This window comes from Cyprinodon tularosa, unplaced genomic scaffold, assembly GCF_016077235.1.
Source record: "Cyprinodon tularosa strain WSP-4 unplaced genomic scaffold, ASM1607723v1 ctg58, whole genome shotgun sequence".
In the NCBI taxonomy this organism is placed as follows: domain Eukaryota; kingdom Metazoa; phylum Chordata; class Actinopteri; order Cyprinodontiformes; family Cyprinodontidae; genus Cyprinodon; species Cyprinodon tularosa.
Window position 1 is genome coordinate 1,442,501 of NW_024039318.1, and position 26,015 is coordinate 1,468,515.

Genomic DNA, 26,015 nt, shown 5'->3' on the forward strand with positions numbered 1-26,015 from the left:
GTTGAGTGTGTTGCATCATAACTAGGTAAGTTGATTGTAAAGAAAAAGTTTGACTAATTGAAATGACTGTATTTCTAAAAGTTAAAGGGAATTGACCATTTTTGCACTGTGGCTACAGTTGGTTCATAAATAGCCACCACACACATGCATCAGGGCTAAAACCGTTAATTCCTTGAATTTGGAACGGGAGAAACAAAAAAGAAACAAAAATAAAATTATGTCAAGAAGACTGAAATTTGCTGAATATACTGTGCCATGTTTGGCAGTACATTTAATTGTTAAGGATGCTCTAATTTGGTCATAAACTGAGCTTTGGATTTTGCTTTAGTAATCATTAATCTTATACGTTAATCTATATACCTCATTTTTTTTTTTTTTTTTTTTTACATTTTTGAATTGAATTACTGGACTAAATGTATTTCTTAATGCTATAGTAATTTGCTGAAATTAATTTACTCCTAGTCATTTCCCTTTGCTTCCGCAGTCACAGATGAGTTGGTAAAAATAATATAAAATTGCAATGATGTTGATGATCATCAAATGACATGAACAGGTCTTTTAATTGAGATTTTCTTTTTTTCTAACACATTAACCTGCAGGTATTTAATGAATGTGTAAAGCAGAGATTTGTTCTGAACTCCCTCTTGTGTCATTCTGTTGACAGATGGCCTTCAGGTACCTGTCATGGCTACTCTATCCTCTGTTCGGCTGCTATGCAGTCTACAGTTTATTGTACGTAGAGCACAAAGGCTGGTACTCCTGGGTACTCAGCATGCTTTATGGCTTCTTGTTGACCTTTGGTAAGTTAATCTCATGTCTATGAGCTCTTTATAACATATTTAATCGTCTTCTCAGCTATATAAAACATCCTCACACTTTCTGTGGCCATGTAAAAAAAACAAAACAAAAAAAAATCAGAATTTAGGGTAACTTAGACCTGAAATGTTACAAAAAAAAATACTTTTTTTTTTATTTAATTTTTTTTTACCTCGGACAGTAAAATGTGAAACTGCAATGAAGGTGCATGATAGGTAGCTGTACTTCATTATCGGGCTCTTGGGTAATTTTTCCTACTAGAGAACCCTAGACCTTCCTTTGCCCATTGACTTCTGGGGTCTTAAAGTATTCCCAGCCCAGAAGACTCTCGCAGTCCCTCCAGCACGCTCTGGGTGATGTATGGAATCGTTGTCTCCTCCCAGTGGGCCATGCCTTGAAAATCTCCATAGGGAGGCACCATGGAGGCATCCAAATCAGATGTCTGCAATGTGGTTCACACAGAACCTCAGATCTTTATCAAATACCAGCAAGAGCTTTAACCCCTCAGTGAAATCCTTTGAAAATCCACATTTCAAGCCAAGAGTGTTATTGGAATCCAGGACAAGACCTTATTATCTTTGGAACATTTTGATGGCAAAAAATAATGTCGCCAACCTGTTCGAATATGTAAAAAAAATAAATAAGTGCTACTGTAAGAAATTTATGAAAAACACTCTGAGAGTGAAAGAAACACATTTTATTTGGTACAACATAACTTTACGGGTGTTAATGCTGATACTGGCACTTAAATTTTTTAGTTTATAAACCTAAATATAATTGTTAACTAGACTTATTAATGTTTTAACTTTGCAAAAGAACAGTACCCTATTACTAAAGATCCAGTCATGCTTTATTGATCTTAGACTGAGCTTCATGTACACATTTGTATATTTTGAGTGTAATCTCAATGCAGATTTTCCTACATTTTTTCTAGTCTTAAATTGTTCATCCACAAACCTTCTATTTTTTTAAACTTTCATCAGTTGTGTGCCTATGTTCAGTAGCGTCTGTTTATGTTTTATGCCTTATTAGACATTGAAATATACCGATATGCTTCCTGCTTGTTGTCTTGATTTGATTTGATAACAAGCTGCTTTCTTTCTCTGCTTTGATTTTTAGGTTTTATCACAATGACACCGCAGCTATTTATCAACTACAAAATGAAATCTGTAGCTCACCTCCCATGGAGGATGCTAACCTACAAGGCTCTCAATACCTTTATCGATGATCTCTTTGCCTTTGTGATCAAGATGCCCATGATGTACAGGATAGGATGCCTAAGAGATGGTGAGTCTTGACTGATTAACCTTCATTTTCATGTCCTGGATGATTTAAAATCCACAGCATCGGACTATTGAGGATCAGAGATGGTAGAAGAAAATGAAAACAAAATCTTATTTTATCCTCTGTAAGCTTTGAGAAGAAGGCATTTTTTATTTGACTTGAATATGGTGCCTGTTTTTTTTGTTTGAGGTTATTCATGTTCTTACTTGTTGCTAAAATTGTTTTCATAAAGACCAAGAACAGAGTCAAAAAGTGTTGATCTGTTAGTATTGATATAATTCATTTTATCTGATCAAATTACAATATTGCTTAGATGTTGGTCACTTTTCTTAATCCTCTAACCCCACCTAGTGGAAACTAAATGTAACTACTTAAACATGTGACTTATTTTCTTTAGTTTATGTGGGAGAAAGATGGTTTGATTCGCCTTAACATTTAATATGTAGTTGGAGATGATTTTGTGTTTTATCCTTTATGATTTCAATTTAAGGGGATCAAATACATTTTGATTGTCAGATTGAACTAGAGGAAAAGGAGAAAATAAGAAACCAACATCATTGAAATAAGTGATGTATTTTAAAAAAAATTGTCACACAGTAGCTCTGGATTTTGAGTTGTGACTGAGGCTGGGGCATCATTTGAATGTGAATGATTCAGGTTCTGATTCTGGTACCTTGTTTCTGTTAAACTTTGTATTGATTCCGATTCTTTTAAGAGGAAAATCTGATGTTTTAAATGAGCAGGCTAACCGGAGTTCTGTCTGGAACAACGCTACTATAATTTATCACATGGTCATTTTAAATTAGCATTTCAATTTCAAACCTTTGGACTCTAATGTAAATCTTATACATTTTCTTTTCACAGGGTTACAATTTTACATGAAGCTTCCTTTATAAAAACCTCATTAAAACACATTTACACATAACCAATGTCTGACGCTGGAGGTATAAGACAATTTTATCCTTTTATTAACCTGATTCTGACAACATTGTGTTGCTAGACTGAGAAGCTAAAAAAATGCAGTGCAGCAGGTGTTTAGGAAGGTGTCCCTTCAGAATTTATCGTTAGCATCATCGGTTGGAGTGTTTAGAGTTATGTTTAGTGTTTTGCAGTGGTGTCAAAAGTACACACACTTATCACTTAAGTAGAAGTATAGATACTGCAGTTTAAAAACACTCTGGTAAAAGTTGAAGTATCAACTTAACCTCTTTACTCAAGTAAAAGTGAAAAAGTATGTGCTCCCAAAACTAAAAGTATAAAATTATAAAGTAACCTTTTAATAAAAAAAAAAAAAACAAACAAAAAAGATGCCACTATATGAAATTAATTTAATATTTTCATAATTTTTCGACTATTTTGAAAAATTCTTTGAGATAGGGCCAAGGATGTGGGAGGTCTTGTTGGTCTCCGTCTCCCGATACGCTCTCACCTGTGTCCGACCTTGTAGCATGGCATAGACAATTCACTTTTGCAGTTTGAAGAACACCTGCTTGCTTCTGAGGATTTCCTTTGGCATCAGCACAAATTTGACGAATAGCTAACCAATGAGTGTTTGCGTTATATGACTCATCCAATTACAGTAGTTTTCACTAGATCTGGATGGCACCAATGATCTGCTTTGGATGGCGCACATGACGTAAAATAAATATTTATAAACATTAAACCGAAGCCCAGAGTAACAAGTAACGTTTGTTTTAAAAATGTAAGGAATAGAAAGTACAGATACTTGTGTGAAAATGTAATGAGTAGAAGCCGGAAGTAGGAAGAAAAACAAAGTACGGTAATAAAGTATAGATGCCTAAAAAGTGTACTTAAGTAGAGTAACACAGTATTTGTACTTTGTTACTTGACACCTCTGGTGTTTTGGGCAGATGGTCCTACCTGAGTTATGGATCTGTGCAGCTCCTCCTTGGTCACCATCAGCATCTTTGCTGCTTCTCTTATTAATGCTCTCCTTCCCCAGCCTCTCAGTTTTAGGTGGACCACTGTGTCTTGCTATATTTCAACTTAAGCATGTTCAGATGGGTTAAACGGATCTCTGGGGGTGTTAAAAATTGGAATGTTTTATGACTTAATTCTGCGTTGAACTTGTCAACATCCTTCTTCTTGATCAGTCTGCTTTCTTCATTGGTTTTCTTGATGCTTTAATTAAGATACAAGTTATGTTATTATGTTAGTCTAACATTTAAAACTATTATCTTGTTTTCTGATGTAAATGCCTAGCTGGAGCTGTATGCGTTACCTCTGCCTCTTCTCTTGCAGATGTGGTGTTCTTCATCTACCTTTACCAGCGTTGGATCTATCGCGTCGATCCCAACAGAGTCAATGAATTTGGCACCAGCGGATTGGACCACACCCAGAACAACACAGCAGAGACTCCAGCTGTCACAGACAAACCAGAGGGAGAGAAAAAGAACGATTAAACATGATCCCGCTCTTATCTTCGCCCGTGGCTCTGACTGCTGGGTTTGAAGAGGACTTGTGGAAGTTAGTGCAGGGAGGGGAGTGGCCTTTATGGAAGCCACTATAACAAGAAAAAACATACAAACAAGAAAGTTGCAGATAACCCTTCCTTCTGATCTCTTTGTGGATCCAGAGCCCTATTCAGTGTAGACTTGGTAAATTCTTATTTCTGTTCTACCGCCCTCCCCTGCCCTCTCGTTTTGCAGTTCAAGTGAAGTAAAACAAAAAGTGATGTTCTGTATTCTGTAAGATTTCTTTTCAGAGGGTAACAATGTGTTCGACTAGATATTTGAAGGGGAACAGTTGGCAGTTATTCTCCATTTGACTTCTAAAACTGAAGAAAAAAGCCAAGTGCAACTTTTGTTCTTTGTGTCGATTCCTCGTGAATTTTCTTTTCATTCCATGTGAGCGCTGCGTTTCAGGTCGCCTAGAAATTAATGTGTAGTGCTGGAGGAAACTGGAAAGGTTCTGAGCCACACTGGAGGAAGAGAGGTGGTGACAAAACGGACGACCCTGCAGGGCGCGCTACGCACGAAACAATGACTACTACGCTAGATTTTTAACATGGTCTAGACTTGAACAGATAGGAATAAAAAAAAAATAACAGCCTTGTTGGTATTAATAGAAAATGATAAAATAAAGACTTGATTTCTTTTTCTTTTTTTCAAATCCCTGAAGCATTTTTTGTATCAACCTTAAACTGTACAGACTCCTCAATATTTAATGTTCGAACTGTTCAGAAATCGGTGAGTTGTACATCTAATTCCCCCCCCCCATCAGCTGGATGTCTGATTGTCTCATTAACTTCATCGAATCACAGCAGCGAGAGGACACACCAGATTTGAGCAAACAGAACTATTCTCTTTTATGGTGTTTTTTTTTTTCTTTCTTTTTTTTTATTTTCAGTGCTGTAAATTAAAAGAAAAGGGTGCATATTAAATTTTTGAGCCTTCATGTTTATAGTAAAAACTAAGTGTGATTTAAAATGTCTATGCAATGCTTTTTTCCAGATTTTACTTTGTATTTGTGTTTTTCATAATGTTTTTCAGTTGGAACTACATTTTATTGGTTTCTTAATGATACTGGAAGAGAAGATGTGTTTGAAAAGCATCCACAATATCATTCGGTTTTTAGTCCTCCAAATTGTCTCTTACAATTCTTGTATGTCTGCAAAAAAAAAGCAACCAGCATTTAGTTTCTTGCAGCCTCAAGAGAATTGCCAATAGACTCTTGAGTTTGCAAATAAAATATTAACTGTACTTATGCTTTATCCATCAATTGGATTATTAGGAGTGGTATAAAGTTGAAGCCAGTATATTTTTACAGATGTTTTATCATTAAAGTGAATGAATACATTCCAGTCCTTTAGTTTCACTTAATAGAACGTGAAACAGACAAAATATTTCGGGGAAAGTTAAACAGCTTAGCAACAGCCAAGCACAGTGGTGTTATCTTTTTTTTTTTTTTTTTTTGCTTGGCCAGTGTTTGTGCAAACATTACAGAACCGGGACTTGCTGTGTATACATAATACTAAACATGCAGTGCTTCGTAAATCTTCACTTCTAAGTTTGACCCTTATGTGGGTTATAGATATTTGTGTTTAATATCCCTGTAAACTGCACATCTGTAAGATATAAATTGGTTTTAGAACCTCTGATTCAAGTTCAGATTTTAAAGGTCCACTTTGCAGTCAGTTTCTTATGAAATCCTGCTTTAAAAAAAAGAATCATTAAGTGGTGTAGCAGTGGTTTTGGAGCATCTGCTGAGTCACTGCTTCCTGTAAACGGCTCCCCTTTCGTTTTCTGTTTCCTTTAAACCGCGATTTCTCGTCGTGGCCGCTAGATGTCATTATTGCTCCTATAACTACTGACTGGGTGGAAAAGAAAAGCTGTCAAAAACACGGTTAGTCACGTCACACCTATGTGGGGAGGAGGCGGAGTCTTCAAACGTGCAGCGAGGTTATTGGTGAGGAATAAAAGATAAAGTATTTTTTGGTTAAACAGATCAGAGGCTGATGCAACCAGGAGAAATACTAAAGTATTTCCTCACCACGTGAAACTTATTTGGGTTTGAAATAGTTTTGATTTAAATGTGAAGCCCAGGTTAGCATATAGAGAAAATGGGTTTATAAGTTTTGTCATAATATAAAATCCAACCAAATTCTATCATTTCCAAACCTTCTGGTTCTGCTGCAGCAGAGCGGGGGGGTTTCCCGTAGGAGAGGTGACGCGGCGCTCCGGGGATTTCCGCGCTGCTCTGCAGCCAATCAGAATCGCTGCGGAAACACGGACAAGAAGCTGAACTTCTCTCTGTCAGCTTTAGGCACATGCAGTAAATTCGCGTCGACACCTCTCTTTAGACTCATTTTAGGGTTTGTAACCAAGCTGAAAGCCACAGGGCTTCTGATAGAGAGCGGGGGCATCTGGACTCCTCCGCGCTGAAGAGGAGGCGAACCCACGAAGGCGGACATCAGGGTCTCCACAGCCTCCACGCGTGATGAAAAACATGGACTTTTTCAAAGGTATATCAGATGGGGTTTTTAAATATAGTTTATTTCATCTAAACTGGCATCCTCATCCTCAGACTTCTTATTTTCTCTATAATTATTTGTCATAGCAGAGGAGCCAACACCCAGTTCAGGAATCAACCTTTATTCGCACCATTCTGCTTCCAATGGAGAACTCGGTGAGTTTATCACACTATAAAGCCTGGTAGGTCCTCATGCCTGGCCCCACTTCACCTCATCTTACAGCTGGACTGATGATGATTCACAGTTTTAATGCATTAGATCAAATTTTTAAACATATTCTTGCATCTGTTCCTAGTTCTCCTTAATTTGCATATTCTGATGCTTTATAAATTGCATTGACAATTTAAAACCTCAAATTCATATTACAAAAATGTAATATCTCTTTGATTAAATACATTGACATTAGTGTTAAGGTGTCAGGTGGTTGCTTTGTTTACCTTTCTGCATCTTGAATGCACGAGAGCTCCCATCAAATCAGAGCGTTGTATCCAACCTAAGATCACGTTTTAACTTTTTGCACTGCAAAAAAAAAAAAGAATGTTTTCTATAAAAATGTATGCTCTGATAAACATTCCCCATGCATGCTGAAGCATAGTGGTGTCAGTATCATGCTGTAAGGCTTGATAGGTGGGATTGATTAAGTTTAATAGACTTTATGATGATTTATGATTGAACTGCAGTTTCTCCGTCCAGCAGATCAGCTACCCTGATCATACAGTCAGAATCAAAATAGAAAAGTTTAATCAAAGCGTGATTTTGTTTTAGAATAGTCCAGATCTGAATTCAGAATATGGAGAAAGACATCAAATTTGGTCATCTGAGTTATGCTGCTTTGCTGTAGAATTGGGGAAAGTGGCTAAATGTAGATATAAGCCTTTCTTACATCACATAAAATCCCAATAAAAAGCATAGGAGTCTGAATTTGTTATATAATCAAACAAGGAAAATGTCTGGGGAAAAAAAACACACTTCTTACATTAAAATAGATTTTATATATACAGTCATAAATAGGATACAGACACTTAAATACACATGTACATTTTTTCTTACCTGTTAACCTATTTCTGGATCTGTGGATTCATTTTTTCAAATTTTTTTCTTTTTTGTGTGCAGACTTAATAACAGAACTTATCAATGGCTACCGTGAGTCACAGCCAGGCTCTCTTCCTGGGCCGCCCCCTCCTCCAGACCCTTACAGCCAGGGCGTTTCAAGCAGCTACGCTGTCCAGCAGAACCCCCAGTCTGCATCAAAACCTGTGCTGGTACCCAGGGGCACTGCAGTGAGTATTGCTTTAGTTAAAAGCAATTTCCTCCATCTCTTCTTGCTTTCTGCTTTACCAAACAAAATTAACCAGTGAATAAGGAGGATTGTTTGAATATAAAAAAGCAGATTTTAAAGGGTAGCCTATTTTTTATTTTTTTTGTGCAAGTATCTCAAGTCTCTTGTACTTACATGCAATAAATGTTTTTATTTTTATTATAAACCTGTTATCTGCTAGCGCTAGTTATATTTTCCCCTCATAGATGGTAATGTTGATTAAAAATAAAAACTGCTGCCTGAGTTACACTAAGTTAAAATATCTACTTTTATTAGAAAGAAAAAAATATATATATTTGTACAGTCCATGAAAAGGAATCTTACCAAGATTTTTAAGATTTATGACCTTTTATTTTTGTTTATGCTGTGCATCTAGGTGATGTTTGATTTATAGCAGCCTGAGTGTCAATAATAGTATAAATATTTTATTATTATTAGAAGTTGTGGCTATAAACATCTATTCTGTAGGCTTTAGCTGTGTGTTGAGGAAGCAGTGAAAGGCTTGTTGATTAGGATTGCAGACAGATGCTGGTTTCTGTTGTCCCCCTCCTCTCCCCTAGCAGCTGCTGGGCAGTGCCACAGGTCAAACTCTTAGCAGAAAGCACGTGATTTAAAGGCAGCGGGCAGATCAGAGGTGTTGTAATCTGATAAGGTAGCTGTGATGCTGCAGCCTGCACAGACAAGCCAAAAGGAAGGGCAGCGGAGGAGAAGTTGTTTTCACTCGGTCTGTGTGGCTAAACTGTTGTGTGTAAATGCAGCTTTTAATACTTTAACCCGCCTCTCTACAGAGAAAGAGGGAGGACGTCATGTTGAAAAATGTGCAATTGGACTGAGTGTGTGTGTGAATCACTGAATGTGGAGTAAGACGCCTTGTTCAAGTTTCCTGACTTGAAAAAAATCCCGTTTGCAGTCCCTTTCTGCCTGAAAAGCCAAACCCACTGAAGGTTAAAGGTTGTTTTTTTTTTCTTGCTCAACGTCTCCTGCCATTGGTGGAATATCGTCACGCTAAGCAGACTTCCTGTTACTTCTTCCGTGGTCCCAGCTTCTTTTGTTTGTGTATGTGATAATGTGAGTGTTTTACAGTGACTGGTCCTCCAACTGCGCTGTGAAAAAGCAGACGTCCGTGTCTCTGTAGGATGTTGTGAGAGATGATCTCACGTCTGCGGGGAGAGCCACCCTGATCTCCTGAGGAGAAACTTTATGAGCTCCTGGGCTGATTAACGTCTACTCTTTTAGCTCTGTGTTCTGTTAAGGTTTGTACTTAGATCAGTGGAGTTAGGTGACGTTCCATGTAGGTTTAGGATTGGATGTGTGTTCAGCTTTGCAGAAATCATTAAAAGGAGAGAGAGAGAGAAAGAAAAAGCAACAAAAACGAAAGATAATGAGGGGGAAACGGAAAAGCTCGGTGGTCTGTGGTGTAACGGAAAAAAATAGGCATCAGATGTAGGGGGAGGAGTCAGGGAGCACATGCTTAATTCTGTGTGCTGATAAAAAGCACATGTATGACGGAATAAACAAGAAGACTTAACTTGCTGTAATTAGCTGATAAACAGCTGTTTCTCTGGTGTCTGTTTGATAGACTTTAAATTAATGAAACCAACACTTTAGATGTAAATTACTTGAGCTTGCTTTAACTGCTGCTGCTTTTCTTGTCTGAGGGGTAAGAAAACGTTTACAATTTTTAAATGGATTTCTTTGGCTAATATTTTCTTCTATTTTCAATTTACTCTGCTGTCTAATTGTTAACCGGATGACACATTTCTAGCTTTCAGGTATGAAATAACGACAAGTTAGAAGAAGTACTTTTGTTTTATCATTCAGATCTATTCTAAAGTTTATTATAATCTTCTCTAGTTATATCACCGATTTAAATCCTTGTTTTTTTTTAGTTTATATCACAAAAACCAAGGAATTCTTTTTTGTTCTTTCCAGACTGCTTTAAAATTTTTAAGATTGGCAGATATTTTCTTTAGTCAGTTTGTAGGTTTATAAATTAAGTTAAATTCAGTGGAAGCCCAGAGATGTATGAAGTTATTTAAAAGGAAGGGATTTGTCAAGGCAGGCCTGAGAGAGAGAGTAAAACTTTGAGCAGATAACAGGAAGGTTAACTGGGTTAAAGAAATGTAAAGAATGTGGGCAACATTTTAGAAAACTATAGAGAATCTGGCTTTAGAAAAGCAATAACAGAGTTAACTGTCAACCTAAGATGTTAAAGGATGTCTTAAATGTCCAATTTTGTCATTGTTTTGTCTACTTTTAGAATGGTAACATTTTGTTCCTCAGCAATGGCTCATCCACATATGGTCTCACATCTTCTGCCTCTAACTTGTATTTTTCATTTTTAAATCATTGCAGAAAGGCTAGAAGAAAATGTTACACACAGCGTAGTGTAGTTTTTCAAGAGAAATAAAAATGTTATAAAATTAGAGTTACAAAAAAATGGAGTCTGTATTTTGGTTTGTATCTTCCACACAAGTCACACCACTGCTATATAAGTATGATTATATCAGCAGAGAGATTTATCCTTCCCAATCTTATGCAGTTTTTCCCAACGTAAGCTTGCGGTTAATGCAAATGAGGCAGCAATAAAAGCTTCTGAGGGATTTGACATAAAAGAAAATTGAAATGTTTCTTCATGCTAACATGCTTCGCTGTTGTTTTTCGTTTCTCTCTCAGCCCAGCCCACTCGGCTCAATTGCGTCTGCTCATCATTCCCACCCCTCTGGGTCCTTGGCGGGCCTCGCTGTTCAGGGCTGGGGGCTTTCTCGTTCGGTGACCAACAAGGCCTCCGTTTCTTCCCACCAAGGCCTCCAAAGCAACGCTAACATGTTGGAGCAGATTTTGGAGAAGCCCAAGCTGGTGGTGGTGGAGGAACCCAAGGACAGGGGAATGCGGTTTCGCTACGAGTGTGAAGGACGCTCTGCCGGCAGCATCCTAGGGGCTTCCAGTACCGATAACAACAAGACGCAGCCCACAATAGAGGTACACCTACCATTTCGGTTTCGTTACCTAAAAGGGAGTTTACTGCCCCAACAAAACGGTTAGAGAGGCTAACCACAACTGCTGGTGTTTGTTGTGAACCCCTGCAAAGAAAGTGTGTGGAAATTGGGGCGGAGCTGATAGAATGTGGTGGGTTACCATCGATCAGAAAGTCCCCGCAAATCCCAGCCCTGCTGTGGTCAGACACTCGAGGTTTATCCCCTTTCTTTCTACAACATCACACCCAAACACCTTCAACCCATACACATACAGCTGTGCTTTAAAGTTTACGTACCCTTCCAAAGGAAGAAAAAAAAATCAGCTGCTGGTAAAATAAACTGAAATTGACAAACATAATAGTCAAGTTGGTGAAACAGTTGGAGATTTCAAAAAGAAGATAATAAAGAGGTTTAAATATGCAGAACAGCATCAAACTGGATCAACAGGTTATTCTATGACAGCTGCAACAACCAGATTCTCTTTCACTGTCAACTCATTGTCATTTTTTTATTTTTGAATGTAACCAACAGATAAAATATTGGTCTCAGCCTCTCTTAGGTCTTTTGCTGCTTTAACAGCATATTACATTTAACAATAATAAATATGTTTCTAATCAAGATTTATGTCTTGGGACTGATGTGGCTGTGGAAGATGTTCTTCATATGTTGTTTGCTTTTAGCTTAAGAGTTGTTATCTTCCAGTGATGGCTGGAATAGTTTTTTTGGTTCCCTAGCAGGTTTTTAAAAGAAAATTAGCTGTGATTTCTAACTGTTCGTTCCTGTTTATTCTAACCGGGTTCCCTGGACCTTGAGGAGAGCATCAGTCACCTATCATTAGAGATTCCCTACTACAGAGAATGTTTAGTCTCATCAACCCACAGCCTCTGTAATTGCTTTGTTCCTCCTTTTTTTTTTTTTTTTTAAAGTAGAATCTTTTAGACATGGTTCCCCTGGTAATGTAGTTGTCATTGCTTTCGCTGTTGTTTCTGCTGTGTTTGATCAGTTTGAATCAGTGACTTTATATCATTAGAGAAAATAAAAATGCAGGACATGAGAACTTATAATTGCCTCTTATCCCTCCTAAGCTTTTAAATACATTTATTTTATTTAATTAGTCCTGCTGTCCTATCTTTTAAACACGTGTCTTAGTTCAGGATCACTTGTTTTTTTGGAAATTTTTTTTGTTGCTATTTCTCATTTCCTTTCAAAGATTTTAAAAGCATTATTTTAACAACAGACAACAGTCTTCTTTATAATTATTATTGTATTTTTGAAGAACGAAAAAGAATAATCAGGCTGGCTTTAGATTGTGACATAGCACAGAGTCTGCCTTCATTAAAGTGCATACGTATATTGCTATGTCTTTAGACAGTGTGGTGCTGCTGGACCTCACGACAGCTTTTGATCATTCTGTCCCATTAAAGGCTGATTTATACTCAGAAACCAGGTCATCAGCGTGTGTGTTGCAGTTGATGCAGATATGCCCCTCCCCTTCCGCAGACACTCTGGTGCAGCTCTTCCAAATTGTAGGTGACCGCAGACAGTGCTGCCGAAAGGAGGCCTCTGATTGGTCAAATCTACATCAGCTCTACACTATGCGTATTTCCTGTTTGGTACCTTACCGGCTTGTTTTGTTTGCGTGAGAGCGCTGGGACCCTTTTTACACCTGGATCCCCGCTCTTTTTCCTTTTTCGCCCTCTTGTCCCTCCGTTGTCGCACAAACTTGCCCCTTGCGTTTTTCCACTTCCTCACCGCCTCGACTGTATCTAGACCCACAGCGGGTTCGTGATTGCACCTCTTGCGTTGTGGCTTTGAATGACATAGCGCAGACCACACTTCAAAATTGGGCATAAATCAAAAATATCTACATCATAACTGCGACAAGCCAACTGTGACACACTGCTGATGGTGTATAACCAGCCCTTAAGCCAGCATGGTTTACAGCCTATCTGACAGAGAGCTATTTCACATTTCAGATTAATAAAGTATCCTCCTATATTTCTCTATCATGTGGGACTCCACAGGGTTCCATTCTCGGTCCCCTTTTCCCCCCCCTATATATGTTGCAGTTCAATTAAACAAGTTGTCTTTATTTACATCAGTGCTCTCAATTTTTAATTTAGCATTATTATAGCTTTTACTGGTTTCTTTGTTTGGTCTGTTTTGCATGGATCTGCTTAAATTGTTTTCAGCTGATTTAAAACAAAACTGAATATTTTTTTAATTTAAGGAAGACAGTTTAAAAAGTGACTTACAGCTTGCATCTAGAAACATGCATCTAGTACAGGTGCTGGTCATAAAATTAGAATATCATGAAAAAGTAGATTGATTTCAGTAATTCCATTTAAAAAGTGAAACTTGTATATTATATTCATACATTACATACAAACTCATATATTTCAGATGTTTATTTTGTTTAATTTTGATGATTACAAATGACAACAAATGAAAATCTCAAATTCATCATATCAGAAAATTAGAATATTGTGAAAAGGTTCAAAATTGATGGCCCCTGGTGCCACACTCTAATCAGCTAATTAACTCAAACCACCTGCAAAAGCCTTTAAATGGTCTTTCAGTCTAGTTCTATAGGCTACACAATCATGGGGAAGACTGCTGACTTGACAGTTGTCCAAAAGACGACCATCGACACCTTGCACAAGGAGGGCAAGACACAAAAGGTCATCGCTAAAGAGGCTGGCTGTTCACAGAGCTCAGTGTCCAAGCACATTAATAGAGAGGCGAAGGGAAGGAAAAGATGTGGTCGAAAAAAGTGTACAAGCAAGAGAGATAACCGCACCCTGGAGAGGATTGTGAAACAAAACCCATTCAAAAATGTGGGGGAGATTCCCAAAGAGTGGACTGCAGCTGGAGTGAGTGCTTCAAGAACCACCACACACAGACGTATGAAAGACATGGGTTTCTGCTGTCGCATTCCTTGTGTCAAGCCACTCTTGAACCACAGACAGCGTCAGAAGCGTCTTGCCTTGGCTAAAGAGAAACAGGACTGGACTGCTGGTGAGTGGTCCAAAGTCATGTTCTCTGATGAAAGTAAATTTTGCATTTCCTTTGGAAATCAAGGTCCCAGAGTCTGGAGGAAAAGAAGAGAGGCACTTCATCCACGTTGCTTGAAGTCCAGTGTAAAGTTTCCACAGTCAGTGATGGTTTGGGGTGCCATGTCATCTGCTGGTGTTGGTCCATTGTGTTTTCTGAGGTCCAGGGTCAACGCAGCCACATACCAGGAAGTTTTAGAGCACTTCATGCTTCCTGCAGCTGACCAACTTTTTGGAGATGCAGATTTCATTTTCCAACAGGACTTGGCACCTGCACACAGTGCCAAAGCTACCAGTACCTGGTTGAAGGACCATGGTATCCCTGTTCTTAATTGGCCAGCAAACTCTCCTGACCTTAACCCCATAGAAAATCTATGGGGTATTGTGAAGAAGAAGATGCAATACACCAGACCCAACAATTCAGAAGAGCTAAAAGCCACTATTAGAGCAACCTGGGCTATCATAACACCTGAGCAGTGCCACAGACTGATCGACTCCATGCCACGCCGCATTGCTGCAGTAATACAGGCCAAAGGAGGCCCAACTAAATACTGAGTGCTGTACATGCTCATACTTTTCATGTTCATACTTTTCAGTTGGCCAACATTTCTATAAATCCTTTGTTTTTATTGGTCTTCAGTAATATTCTAATTTTCTGATATGATGAATTTGAGATTTTCATTTGTTGTCATTTGTAATCATCAAAATTAAACAAAATAAACATCTGAAATATATGAGTTTGTATGTAATGTATGAATATAATATACAAGTTTCACTTTTTAAATGGAATTACTGAAATCAATCTACTTTTTCATGATATTCTAATTTTATGACCAGCACCTGTAATACGAGTTCTTACACTGGCTCCCCGTCTCTCAGAGAATAGACATTAAACTATGTCTGTTGGTCTATAAATCACTGAATGGCTTAGTAGCAAAATACATCACAGACTTTTTGTCTGTTCTTGTCGTGAACCAAAATCAAACAAGAAGAAGCAGCATTTAGTTCTATTGCTCCACTAATCTGGAACAAACCCCCATGTAAAAGTAGCGAAACTCTTTCTTTGCGTTAAATCCAGATTAAACCTTTGTTTTAAATGACCTTTGACTGAGCTGCCTAAACATTATTTTAATTTATAGTCCAACATTCTTCCACTTCATTTTTTTTTATCTTGCTATGTATTTTTACTATGGGATTTCCTGTCATGTACAGCTGTTGTTTTATTGTCTGATACAAAGGGTTATTTACATCAGTAAATGATTTAAAGTAGTAGCAGTGGGTAGAAAGTGTTTTCTCGTGTATTCTTTCCATTTAAGCATCAAACCAAAAAGTCTTTGCATGTTTTCTAAGGCAGGAAATGGTATCTCGTGATTGTTATAGAGGTTCTGACACAGAAAAATTTTTGACCAACAACTACTTTAACATTGCCATTTTTTTGCTCATCAGGCAAAAAGTCGAACTGACTGTTGTATCTTGCATGATTTGTTTCCAAATTCAAAATACTCTGATTATCGTAAAATTTTAAAGCATTTATGTTAAGAGCTTACTGTAGTCCTGTGTTGACCGTCTATCTTTAATTTACCATTTGTGCTCTATTTAAATGTGTTTCTATTTTGTTCAGTAAAAGATTGATTTGTCTTTCTGTCTGTCTCAGATTCAGGGTCCCATTGACCACATCAAGAAAGTCACAGTAACGGTTTCTTTGGTCACCAAAGACATTCCCTACCGGCCTCACCCCCACTGCCTCGTGGGTAAAGACTGCGTAGTCGGTTCTGGCATCTGTGTGGTCTCCTTTAACCCTCATACCACCCGGCGTCACAGGTAAACATCCATAGGGTTACCTTATATTAAAGAACTCCTTTATTTTCAGTAGTTTTATGCTTTTGTTTGTTAAAATTTGCAGCTTTTCCAATCTTGGCATCCAGTGTGTGAGAAGGAAAGAGTTGGACGTCTCACTTCAGAGAAGGAGAAGCCACAATATTGACCCTTTTAAGAGTAAGGATCACGCACAAACATGAAACTGCAGTTGTTTTTGCTCATTTGAACTGTAGGGCTGCAACTAACTTTTATTTTCTTTAATATTTGATTAAAAATCAGATACCAACAGGTACCAACAGATTTTTTTTTTTTTTTTACAAAATCAAACCAGGTGAAGCTAAAACTTTTCCACTTGAGGAATTCTGGATTGAGCATATGGACAGATAAAAATCTTTTTTTAATGTTAAATGCAAAAATGTTTACAAATTTTTTTTTTTACAATTTTTGATATAAGTTCTGCTCTAAGTGGGTTTCTCTGTCAGCTAAAGGCATGTTTTACAGTCTCTACACTCCATTTAATGATTAATCGATTACTAAATTAGTTGACGATTATTTCAATAATGGATTAATCACAATTAATCCAATTAACTGTTTCAGCCCTGCTTAACGGTTCTGAATACCTTGCATAATGTCTCCACTCTCTCCTTCAGCTGGTCACACTAAGAGCATTGAAGACATCGACATGAATGCAGTACGGTTGTGTTTTGAGTGTGTGCTCGAGTGGGACGACGGCAGGAAGGACGCCCTTTCCCCAGTTGTCTCCAAACCAATTTATGACAAGAGTAAGAAATTGCCCAACACTACCTGATGACTTTTTTTTCCTCCAACATCTGTGAGGATGAGCTGCGCTCACACTTTGTTCTGGGTTCTTATAAAGAGGCAACAACTACATCAGAGCTGAAGATCTGCCAACTGAATTTGAACAGAGGGTCTTGCAGAGGAAAGACGGAGGTCTACATGCTGTGCGACAAAGTGCAGAAAGGTGAGGGAGAGATTTCTCCACTCAGAACTATTTCTGTTGGTAAAAATTTGAGACTTTTAAAAGGGAGGGGCAACAAAACTACCATTAAACTTAAATAACTGACAGATTTATGCAGCAGGATATGGTTTGACATTAAAATGTAATTGAGAAACAAAAAATTTCACCTTTTTGCCAAATTCTGTTGAGATGGTTGTCTGTTAATGATCCTGAGCTTGAATTATACTTAACATTTCTGTAAATTATGTTTGAGACAAAAAGTGAAAAATGTTTTGTAGAAAATGTTTCACATTTGAAACGTTTGCTACAAAAAGTACCAAACATGCTAGAAGTTTTGAAATATAACTTCTCTGAATTTCTTTGCAGACAAGTTGTGAAATACTGGCATTATATGGTTTGATTGTAATTATTACAATTAAGGGCTTTATAAATCAAATTAAACATGATTTTCCGAGTATTTGAATAAGAACAATTCAGAAATAAAATAATACCTAAGTGTAGAATACAGACTCTAAAAGAACATCCAACTCAAAACAGTAAAAAAGCCAAAACTGTACAAAGGTTTTACATTTTCTCATTTAAATAATGTATAGAATGTGTAATAAAAAATTCTAAAAATGCATCTTTTGCAATCTGATTTTTATTCGTAAAAAAAAAAAAAAAAAAGTAGTTATAAGATCAATTATCGTTACTTGGAGCCCTATTACAATTAGGATCTATTGCCACTATAAGTATTTAAATCTGAATGGTTAGACTTTGCATTTTTTTCTTTGAATAAACTTAATTAAATTGGATTTTTAAGAGAATCACTATAATCTTAAATTAGCAACAACAAAAATCAAAATTGCATCCTTATTTGTTCCTATTCTGGCTAATATAAATGTAAGTTATGTTAAATATGGATATTTTGATATGTAGACTAAACACACACTGAGAAAAATGTGCGTCTTTCACCTAATATTTCACCTTTATTAGTATTTTGCTCAGAACAGACAAAGCTAAGATTAGCAGGTGGTTGAGTCTGGCTATCTGATCAGGTAGCCAGCATGTTCCTCATTAGACATGCAGAGGAGCTTCCAAACTGTAGTTTCAAAATGGAAATGTAGTTCCTTCTTCCTCACCGCCTGTTTGTTTATTTCCTGTGACTGTGAATATAAGTATATATTATGCTCAAAGCAAACAAATTACATATCAATTCTAATATTGTTGCTGTGATTTAAAGAACAGTCACAGATTGGCCTGTTCTTTCTGCATTAATCACCAGATGACATAGAGATCATCTTCAAGCAAGGCTTGTGGAAGGCAAACGGAGAGTTTGCTCAGACAGACGTCCATCGGCAGATAGCCATCGTGTTTAAAACCCCGCCCTACCAGGACCAAGACATCACAGAGGAGGTCAATGTAGGGGTCGTCCTGCGTCGCATCTCAGACCAGATGGAGAGCGAGCCCGTCACCTTCACGTACCTGCCACACAATCCTGGTACGACAAGCAGATGTTGTCGCCTTGTTTTGGGCAAAGTTTAATCAGAGAACTGGAAGAACAGGTTGTAGAACCGCAGAAAGATGATTCCAAGCCTGGATGCTTTGTGTTTCAGATCCGTATGAAGTGAAGCGAAAAAGAGCCACAATAAAAAGGGACATCAGTGTGACAGGTAAGACTTCTGCTTTCAGTCTGACGTTTTCTTTTTTTTGGTGTGACTCATGAATAAGATTTAAAAAATGACTGTTCTGTTAAAGCTGAGCAGACTCTCAGTTTAATGACTGTAGATGTTGGAACCATTCACAATCTTAAGCTCTTCTGCTTTTTTTTTCTTTTAAATAACTGACAGCCCATGATATTGGATTACTGTAAACAAAAGAAATCCCCAGTAGTTTTTGTCAGTTTTACAGCTTCAGCAAATTTAGACAACCACATCCTCAAAAATATCAATGAGAGGAAGAAGGGCAGCGACGTTTGGCTCATTTAAAAATCACCAGAACATGTAAGAGTTAAAAAGGTAGCACCAGACCATGTTAGTCGCTGATTTGAGCAAATAAAGTTTCAGTGTGTTAAATAGAGCAGAACAACTGTCCCTTTTCTGGAAGTTAATTGTTAATTGTAATAAGGAAATCAATCAGGGATTATCTATAATCTAAATCTGAGAATTTTATGATTAGAATTATGATTGTTGATGCTTTTATTTTCTAGTGTTAGTTGATCAATAATCGTGGTTTTGGTTCCAGATTCAAAGAAAGTCCTTATAGGAGATTTTTAGCTCAATTAATCTTAAAACTTAATTAAAAATTCCGATCACCTATTAAGTAAAGAAATGTAGAAATAATCCTGTTGTTTTTTTCATGTTGGCTACTTGAATTCAAATCATTCTTGAGGATCACATTGAGCCTTTTGGTTATCCATTATATCCCCCGCTTTAGAGACAAACCCTGGTGAATAAACACTTTATTGAGACAAAGGAGCCACTTGTGAACATTTTACTTCCTGAACGTACGATGACTCAGTCTCCAATGTATAAACTTAGTTATTAAAGAAAACGATTGAAGATCTTAAGTTAACAAATGAATACCTTTCAATAAAATTTTACAAAATCTGAGCTTTCGAAAAAGGTTTATAGGACTTAAAATTGAGATTTCAAAATATAAGTTTTGTTTTTACACCTTTTAAAGAAAAAGGAAGCCCTGAAATGATGACTGCTAGTTCAAATTGAATGGGTCAATAATCAAATGATCAAAAAAACAAAACAAAGCAAAATTATAATGTTACTAACAGGTGAGATTATCAGCTCCTTGATTTTCCTCTGATTTAAAATATGTCAGTGGGGGGTGGGGGTAATCTTAAGAAATAATAAAAGAAACATGGTGCTGTAACTTAATCACACTTAAATATATTTATATATCTTGACATCAGGTTTACACCCTGTTCTCTAATATTTAACATGAATGCATATGTTTAATTTAGTGATTTTATACTTGTTGAACTGAGCTGGTACAGTTAACCTGGCGGCACAGCAAAAGAACCAGGCAACATGTCTTCATTTATTGACACTTCTGAGAAAAAACCAATAGACCTATAAAAGAAAGTATAAATCATCAATGTCATGTGGCTGCATGACTCATTGTTTTTGGTTTTTATTGAAGGAGGTTACTCTTTATCTAAATATCACCTCCAAAGCTTCTAAAAAACATCAGTAATACGCTAATTTACAAAAAAAAAAGCCTGCTCTTCTCTTGAGGTTTATATGTGATGAGTTTATCACATGAGGATGGTGACATTTGCATGAGCTGGCCTCTAAGGCTGTTGAAATGTACAGAAACCTGAATGAAGAAGTAGGAAACTGCCCTGTAAACAATTCATGTGACATGGCAGGCCAGCTTCTTAAGGTGGACTTATATCATAAAGGGTATTTGATTAAAGGGATATTTTAAGGACTAAGATACCTGAACTTTTTCTTATAGCTCATAGCGCTGTATAGCTAACACTGACAAACCACACAGCCTCTCTGAGGTGCACAGCTAAAATGCTTTGCCAAATATTAATTTCTATTTCAGTCATAGAAGAAAAGCTGCTCTAAACTCTGTGGTTTAATTGGGTTTAAATTTTTGTGAAAAGAGAAAAAAATAGCTACATCCAAAATTAGCTGAACGCAGAGTAGTTTAGAAATGTTTTTGCTAACAGGTAATGCTAACAGGTAAAAAAAAATACATTCATATGGATGCATAAAAATTGAAATAAAGGCTTGTTTTATATAACTTTGGTCCTAATGGTGAAATTATACCGAAAATTTTTGATGGTGATATATTTTTTCTAACGTTCTTCTTATTGAGCATCTGTTAGCCGTTAGCGCAGTTAGCACGCTAGCAGGAACAGCTGTCTCTAGAATCTTTCTAAATTTCAGATATTCCTACTTTCTGTCACAGTTTCCCAAGATATTGCCAACATTTCTAAATTCAATATAGAAGCTGAATAGTATAGTAATTAACACTATAAACTATTGTGCAACCCACTGAACCCTTTGCTGAAACGGTGACTGTCTGATACTTTTCAGTGCTCTGAATGTTGGCACCAAGTTTTATAATAAATAAATAAATATACCCAAAGGAGGCCTAAGCAGGCTCTCCACTAACATCAGACTTCCTTAACTACCTCCATCTTTATCCAACTCACCTTCACAAGTTGTTAAAGACAGATTAAGCATATGGATCTATATGACCTAATTTCCTTAAAACAAAAGTATCATAGGTAATATGATTAACCTCAGAACTGTTTTTCTCCTTGAACCCCAGTCGGCCTCGGTAGATGGCAGCTCACACTGAGCCTGGTTTTGCTGGAGGTTTCTTCCTGTTAAAAGGGAGTTTTTCCTCTCCGCTGTCGCTACAAGCATGCTTAGTATGGGGGATTGCATTGGAGTTAATTAGTCGATGCAATCAACTGGTTTTCCTTAGATACAAAACTTTAAATCAATTTGACTGTATGATCTGGTGAACTGTGAATTGCATCGGGATGACATGTGTTGTCAATTGGAGCTTTAAAAATAAACTGAATTGAATTTTCTTTAAATATCTGTTTATATATACCACTTATGTGTTTCCTATATAGGTTTTTGTTTGTAAGTGTGCTGCTCTCAAGTTATTTTAAAGTTATATCACCAATATGGAATATTGAACTCGCCTTTAACAGTTAATTCAGAGTTGTCTTTTTTACATGTAATATAACCTGTTTGATATTCTTTACAGAGTCTACACCACCTCCAGAGCAGACTCTCACCTTCCCCGTGAAGACACAGTATGTGATGCCATCAGATGAGAGCCAACATCCGATTTCGCCTGCTGCAGATATGGCAATTGGTGGTCCCGACTTTTTAGAAGACCCATGTCTTCTAACTGAATTCCTGTGTTGGGCTGGACAGAATTCATTACCGGATATTGACCCCACCCTTATGAATATTAACCTCAATGCAAACTATGGATCATGCCCACAGGACTTTTCCCAGTTTAACGACCTCCAGTTTAATATACTTTTTAACGAGAGTCAGATTGCACAATCAGAACAGCAGGACAATATCATGCAGGTAAAAACAGAGGAAGAGCTATGAGGTAATGGTAGTACACTTTTCCCCTCCGATGTCTTTGTATTTCAGACCGGTATTGATTTCCACATGCAAAGATCAGATGATGCCAGATTGAGTTTTCCCATACTGCAAAGGAGCAAACTGCACTTTGCTCCTGCTACTTGCACTGTGTAATGTGGTTTTAGATTTATTTCAGTGTCAACATGTCGGTTCTGTTTACATTTTAATTAGCCCAGATCTTTTAACTTAACTTGAAAGCCTTGCTGGTCAAGGCTTGTCCAATTCATAACATGTTAACATGAAAACATAATCCCTGTGAGTGGTGCAAGCATTAATCTTAAGAAGTACATGTCATACTAAAGGCATTCAGAGATTCTTATTTTAATCCCCAAACAGTTCCAGAAATCGCTACTCAGTTAATCATGTATTAAGAAACGGAATATTTAGTTTGGCCTTTTCTGATTTATGGGAAAACTTCCTGCTAAATCTTCATCACAAGATTTCACACAAGTCTTAACTTTGCCTGTTACTGCTATCTTTAGATGTGACCGCAGCATTTGTTTAATTATCCACCTAGATATAATAGAAACCACTCCTCCTTCTATTCTTAGCCCTGTTTGTGTCAGTTCCCTTTGTGCCACAGTTTCGCTCCCGTGCTCTGAATTCACCTCTTGTCACATGTCCTACTTCGCCCCCTGTAGTGTAAATATGTGAAATAAAAAACATATCATATATAAGTGTGACTTCTGTGTTGTTCCCCTTGATTTAAACAGGCAACTGTGGTGAGATTTAATGCAAGAAATGTTGAATCTGGGGTTTTTATCTACTGCTTGGTCCTTTCCTTACATTCCTAATAACCTGCTCTTTGCTTCAGCTAGTGAATCCAGTGATTAGCAGGACAATTTATGTTAATAATTTTAAGCAAATCATGAATATCCTTTTTTTTTTCTTTTTATAAAGTTAAAATATGTGTGATAGGATACATTATTTTCACTCAAATAAAACCTCATGGCTAATAAAGCTTGTCTCACCAGAGTATGTTGCCACAGAGGTTTAGAAAAAGCTATTTCTGCTTTCCCAGTTGGTTGGATACTTTCATTGCTGACTCATACAACGCCCAGTAAGGCCCCTCTGGTGCTGGGAAAACTTCAACATTAGGGCATGCAGGGAAATGAGATGATTTATCAAAATGCTTCTTTTCTAAGGTCGTTGAACATTTTTTGATCAAGAAATTTATTGTTACCCAGAGTGGGATATTTTTCAGCCTTCTATATATGTCCAGTTCTGTGAAAAGTAACAGCTGCCTTCATTTTATTCTTATTTTTACAATTGATCATTGAAAACCATAATTTAGCTGGCTCCATGTAAAACCCTAACCATATAAATTAATTGGGATGAATTACTATTTTTTGGGGGGATTTCACTGCTTACTAATCAAGACATGGCTACAAGGTCTGAAAAAGCAACAAATGTGTAAGGTAATTCACCAATAGATGGGATAGATATTAAGATCCATCAATAAAATAAGGTTATGGCTTATGGCTATGGCTCTGTGGCTCCAGTAAACCTCAGAGGGAGAAGTGGAGAAAGCAAACAGCAGTGGTGAATGCTCCAGGAGGGCATTGAGTCATACTGGAGGTCAATAAAGAAACCTGGAATAACCTCTGAAGCACAGTAGACCTAATCTCTGTTAAGGTCAGTGTTCATGGCTTAATGAATGGAATTAAAGGTAATTAAATTTAATGGAAAAAACATTCATACGATAGTTCCAAGGCCAAAAGCACTGCTGATATAGAAAAAAATAGGTACTCATTCCATAACTCCCACATTTTGATGATCCCTGCAGTAAATACATACAACCTGGGATGCATCTCCTTCAATCATTGGTAAAAAGTTGCTGCAGAAGTGCAGCATTCAAAGGCTGATTTGGCTTCGAAGTCTCTGCATCTTATCCAAACTGGGTATGTCCAACGTTTCCAGCCTTTGTCCCTGCACTTCTGGATCTGGTCTTTGTAGTTTTCTGCTCTCAGATACATATTTGCATGTCTCTTTCAAAGGCTCTTTAAGTTCCACTGTATCAGTCCTTTAATCTGTGAAAGACAATACTGCATCAGGGCCAAAGATGTCGAGGACAATGTCCTGAAAGGGAAGCTTGTACTTCACCTTGGTGAGAAGAGTAGTGAGAACAGCAGAGAAGATCATCGGGGCTCCTGTTCCCTCCATAAAAGACATTTTAACTCAGTGCTGCGTGTCCTGAGCCTGTAATATTATCAATGACCCATCATACTCCCACCATGGACTGTTCTCTCTGCTGCCCTCTGGGAAGAGGCTTTGAAGCATCCGATGCAGATTCTGAAACAGCTTCTTCCCCACTTCCATTAGACAGCTGAACTGTTAAAAAAAAATCTAAATCATGTCACAGATTCTGATTCACACTGATGACACCAAACCAAAACACTGCAAAATTGCACCATATATATTTAAAGCTCTGAACTTCCATAGCAATGGGGTTTTTTTTTTTTGCACTCTTTTTTTCTCCCACACTGTTTTGATCACTGCTGCACTTTCAGAAATGGAAATGTCATAAGAGCTGTACAAAACAACATTTTATTTTATATGCACTCTTTGTATACAAGTCTTAAAACCCATCTATTTTACTTGGCTTTCAACACCAGTGGGATCTAGTTTTAAATTGTATGTTTTTTTGCTTTTAAACTGTTTTTAAATTATTTTTATTATGTTGTGTTCTTAAACTGTACAGCACTTTGTATCAACTGTGGTTGTTTTAAAGTGCTTTATAAATAAAGCTGGTATGGTATGGTATGGTACAAGATGACATTAACAGTTGTCTAAGTCTAAGTCAATCTTTAGCTTTCATCTCTGGGTTAACTACAGGAGATGTTAGGTGACTTTTTGACTCCCACCTTTTACCCCTCCTTGGTCTGTACTCATATAGCTGTTTACACTACTTTCAGTCATTCACACATTTACGCAAACACTCACAAACTGATGGTGGCAAACTACATTGTGGCCACAGCTGCCCTGGGGCTCACTGGCAGAAGTGAGGCTGCCATATACTGACACAATCAGGCCCTCTGACCACTATCAGTAGACAATGCGGGTGAAGTGTCTTGCTCAACAACAAAAAGACAGCGCTGCTATTGCAGAGCAAACTCCTGCATCCGATGCCACTGTTGCCCACTTAACAAAGAGAATGGTAGATATTGTTTATTTCATCTCTGATATCATACATACCACCTTCCTCTTTGGCCCACAGACCTTGGGTCATCTTTTATAACCCAGCTGTGAAGATTAACAGAGCTAACAAAGGTATCATAAACTGTTCTCGGGAAGGAGGAAATACAGCATGGATCATGCTTCTACCCGTCAGGCCTAATTGCTCCTTGGTAGATTCCCACCTAATCCATGCCCCCCTTTTTCTGAAATCTAGTGTGCTCAGGCTCCTCTGCTCCAACAGTCAAACATGGCGATGTTTCTGTAAAGATCTGGGACAGCTTTACTGCTTTAGGACCCGATGAGGCCTTGAACTTGCTGTTTAGTGAAAAACTCTCAAGAAGAATGCCCAGCCATAAGCTTGAGGTCTGTAGTTTGTGTGTTTGATTTATAAGGAAGAATAACAGCAAAATTAACTTAAAATAAGGATGATCTTGCAAAAAATATGGTTGGAAAACCCTCAAATTTGTTGGATT

At 37.4% G+C, this 26,015-nt stretch overlaps 2 protein-coding genes across 3 annotated transcripts in view; both read left to right on the forward strand.

Moving 5' to 3' along the window:
* Positions 1-5,822, forward strand: part of clptm1 (CLPTM1 regulator of GABA type A receptor forward trafficking) — a 19,686-nt gene extending 13,864 nt beyond the window's left edge. The window contains exons 12-14 of the mRNA XM_038306378.1: positions 665-800; positions 1,936-2,103; positions 4,363-5,822. Of these exons, the coding sequence (XP_038162306.1) occupies positions 665-800; positions 1,936-2,103; positions 4,363-4,523 (465 nt within the window). The 3' untranslated portion in view covers positions 4,524-5,822. The remainder of the gene's footprint in view (positions 1-664; positions 801-1,935; positions 2,104-4,362) is intronic.
* Positions 5,823-6,799: 977 nt separating this feature from the next.
* relb (v-rel avian reticuloendotheliosis viral oncogene homolog B) lies at positions 6,800-23,048 on the forward strand. 2 transcript variants are annotated; one of them, XM_038306405.1, is made up of 11 exons: positions 6,800-7,084; positions 7,180-7,248; positions 8,207-8,373; positions 11,088-11,393; positions 16,097-16,263; positions 16,346-16,437; positions 16,911-17,042; positions 17,138-17,242; positions 18,504-18,719; positions 18,835-18,891; positions 21,971-23,048. In XM_038306405.1, the coding sequence occupies exons 1-11, from the start codon at positions 7,060-7,062 to the stop codon at positions 22,327-22,329; spliced, it is 1,695 nt and encodes a 564-aa protein (XP_038162333.1). In that variant the 5' UTR covers positions 6,800-7,059; the 3' UTR covers positions 22,330-23,048. The 2 variants fall into 2 exon arrangements, with proteins under 2 accessions (XP_038162333.1, XP_038162334.1); XM_038306406.1 differs by having other exon boundaries at positions 7,183-7,248.
* Positions 23,049-26,015: the final 2,967 nt, after the last annotated feature.

Bases quoted from the DNA above. Each gene is read 5' to 3' on its own strand.
- relb (XM_038306405.1), top strand. From the start codon at position 7,060: ATGAAAAACATGGACTTTTTCAAAG. The intron at 18,720-18,834 runs GTACGACAAGCA...TTTGTGTTTCAG, and splicing joins GTACCTGCCACACAATCCTG to ATCCGTATGAAGTGAAGCGA. The intron at 18,892-21,970 runs GTAAGACTTCTG...TATTCTTTACAG, and splicing joins AAGGGACATCAGTGTGACAG to AGTCTACACCACCTCCAGAG.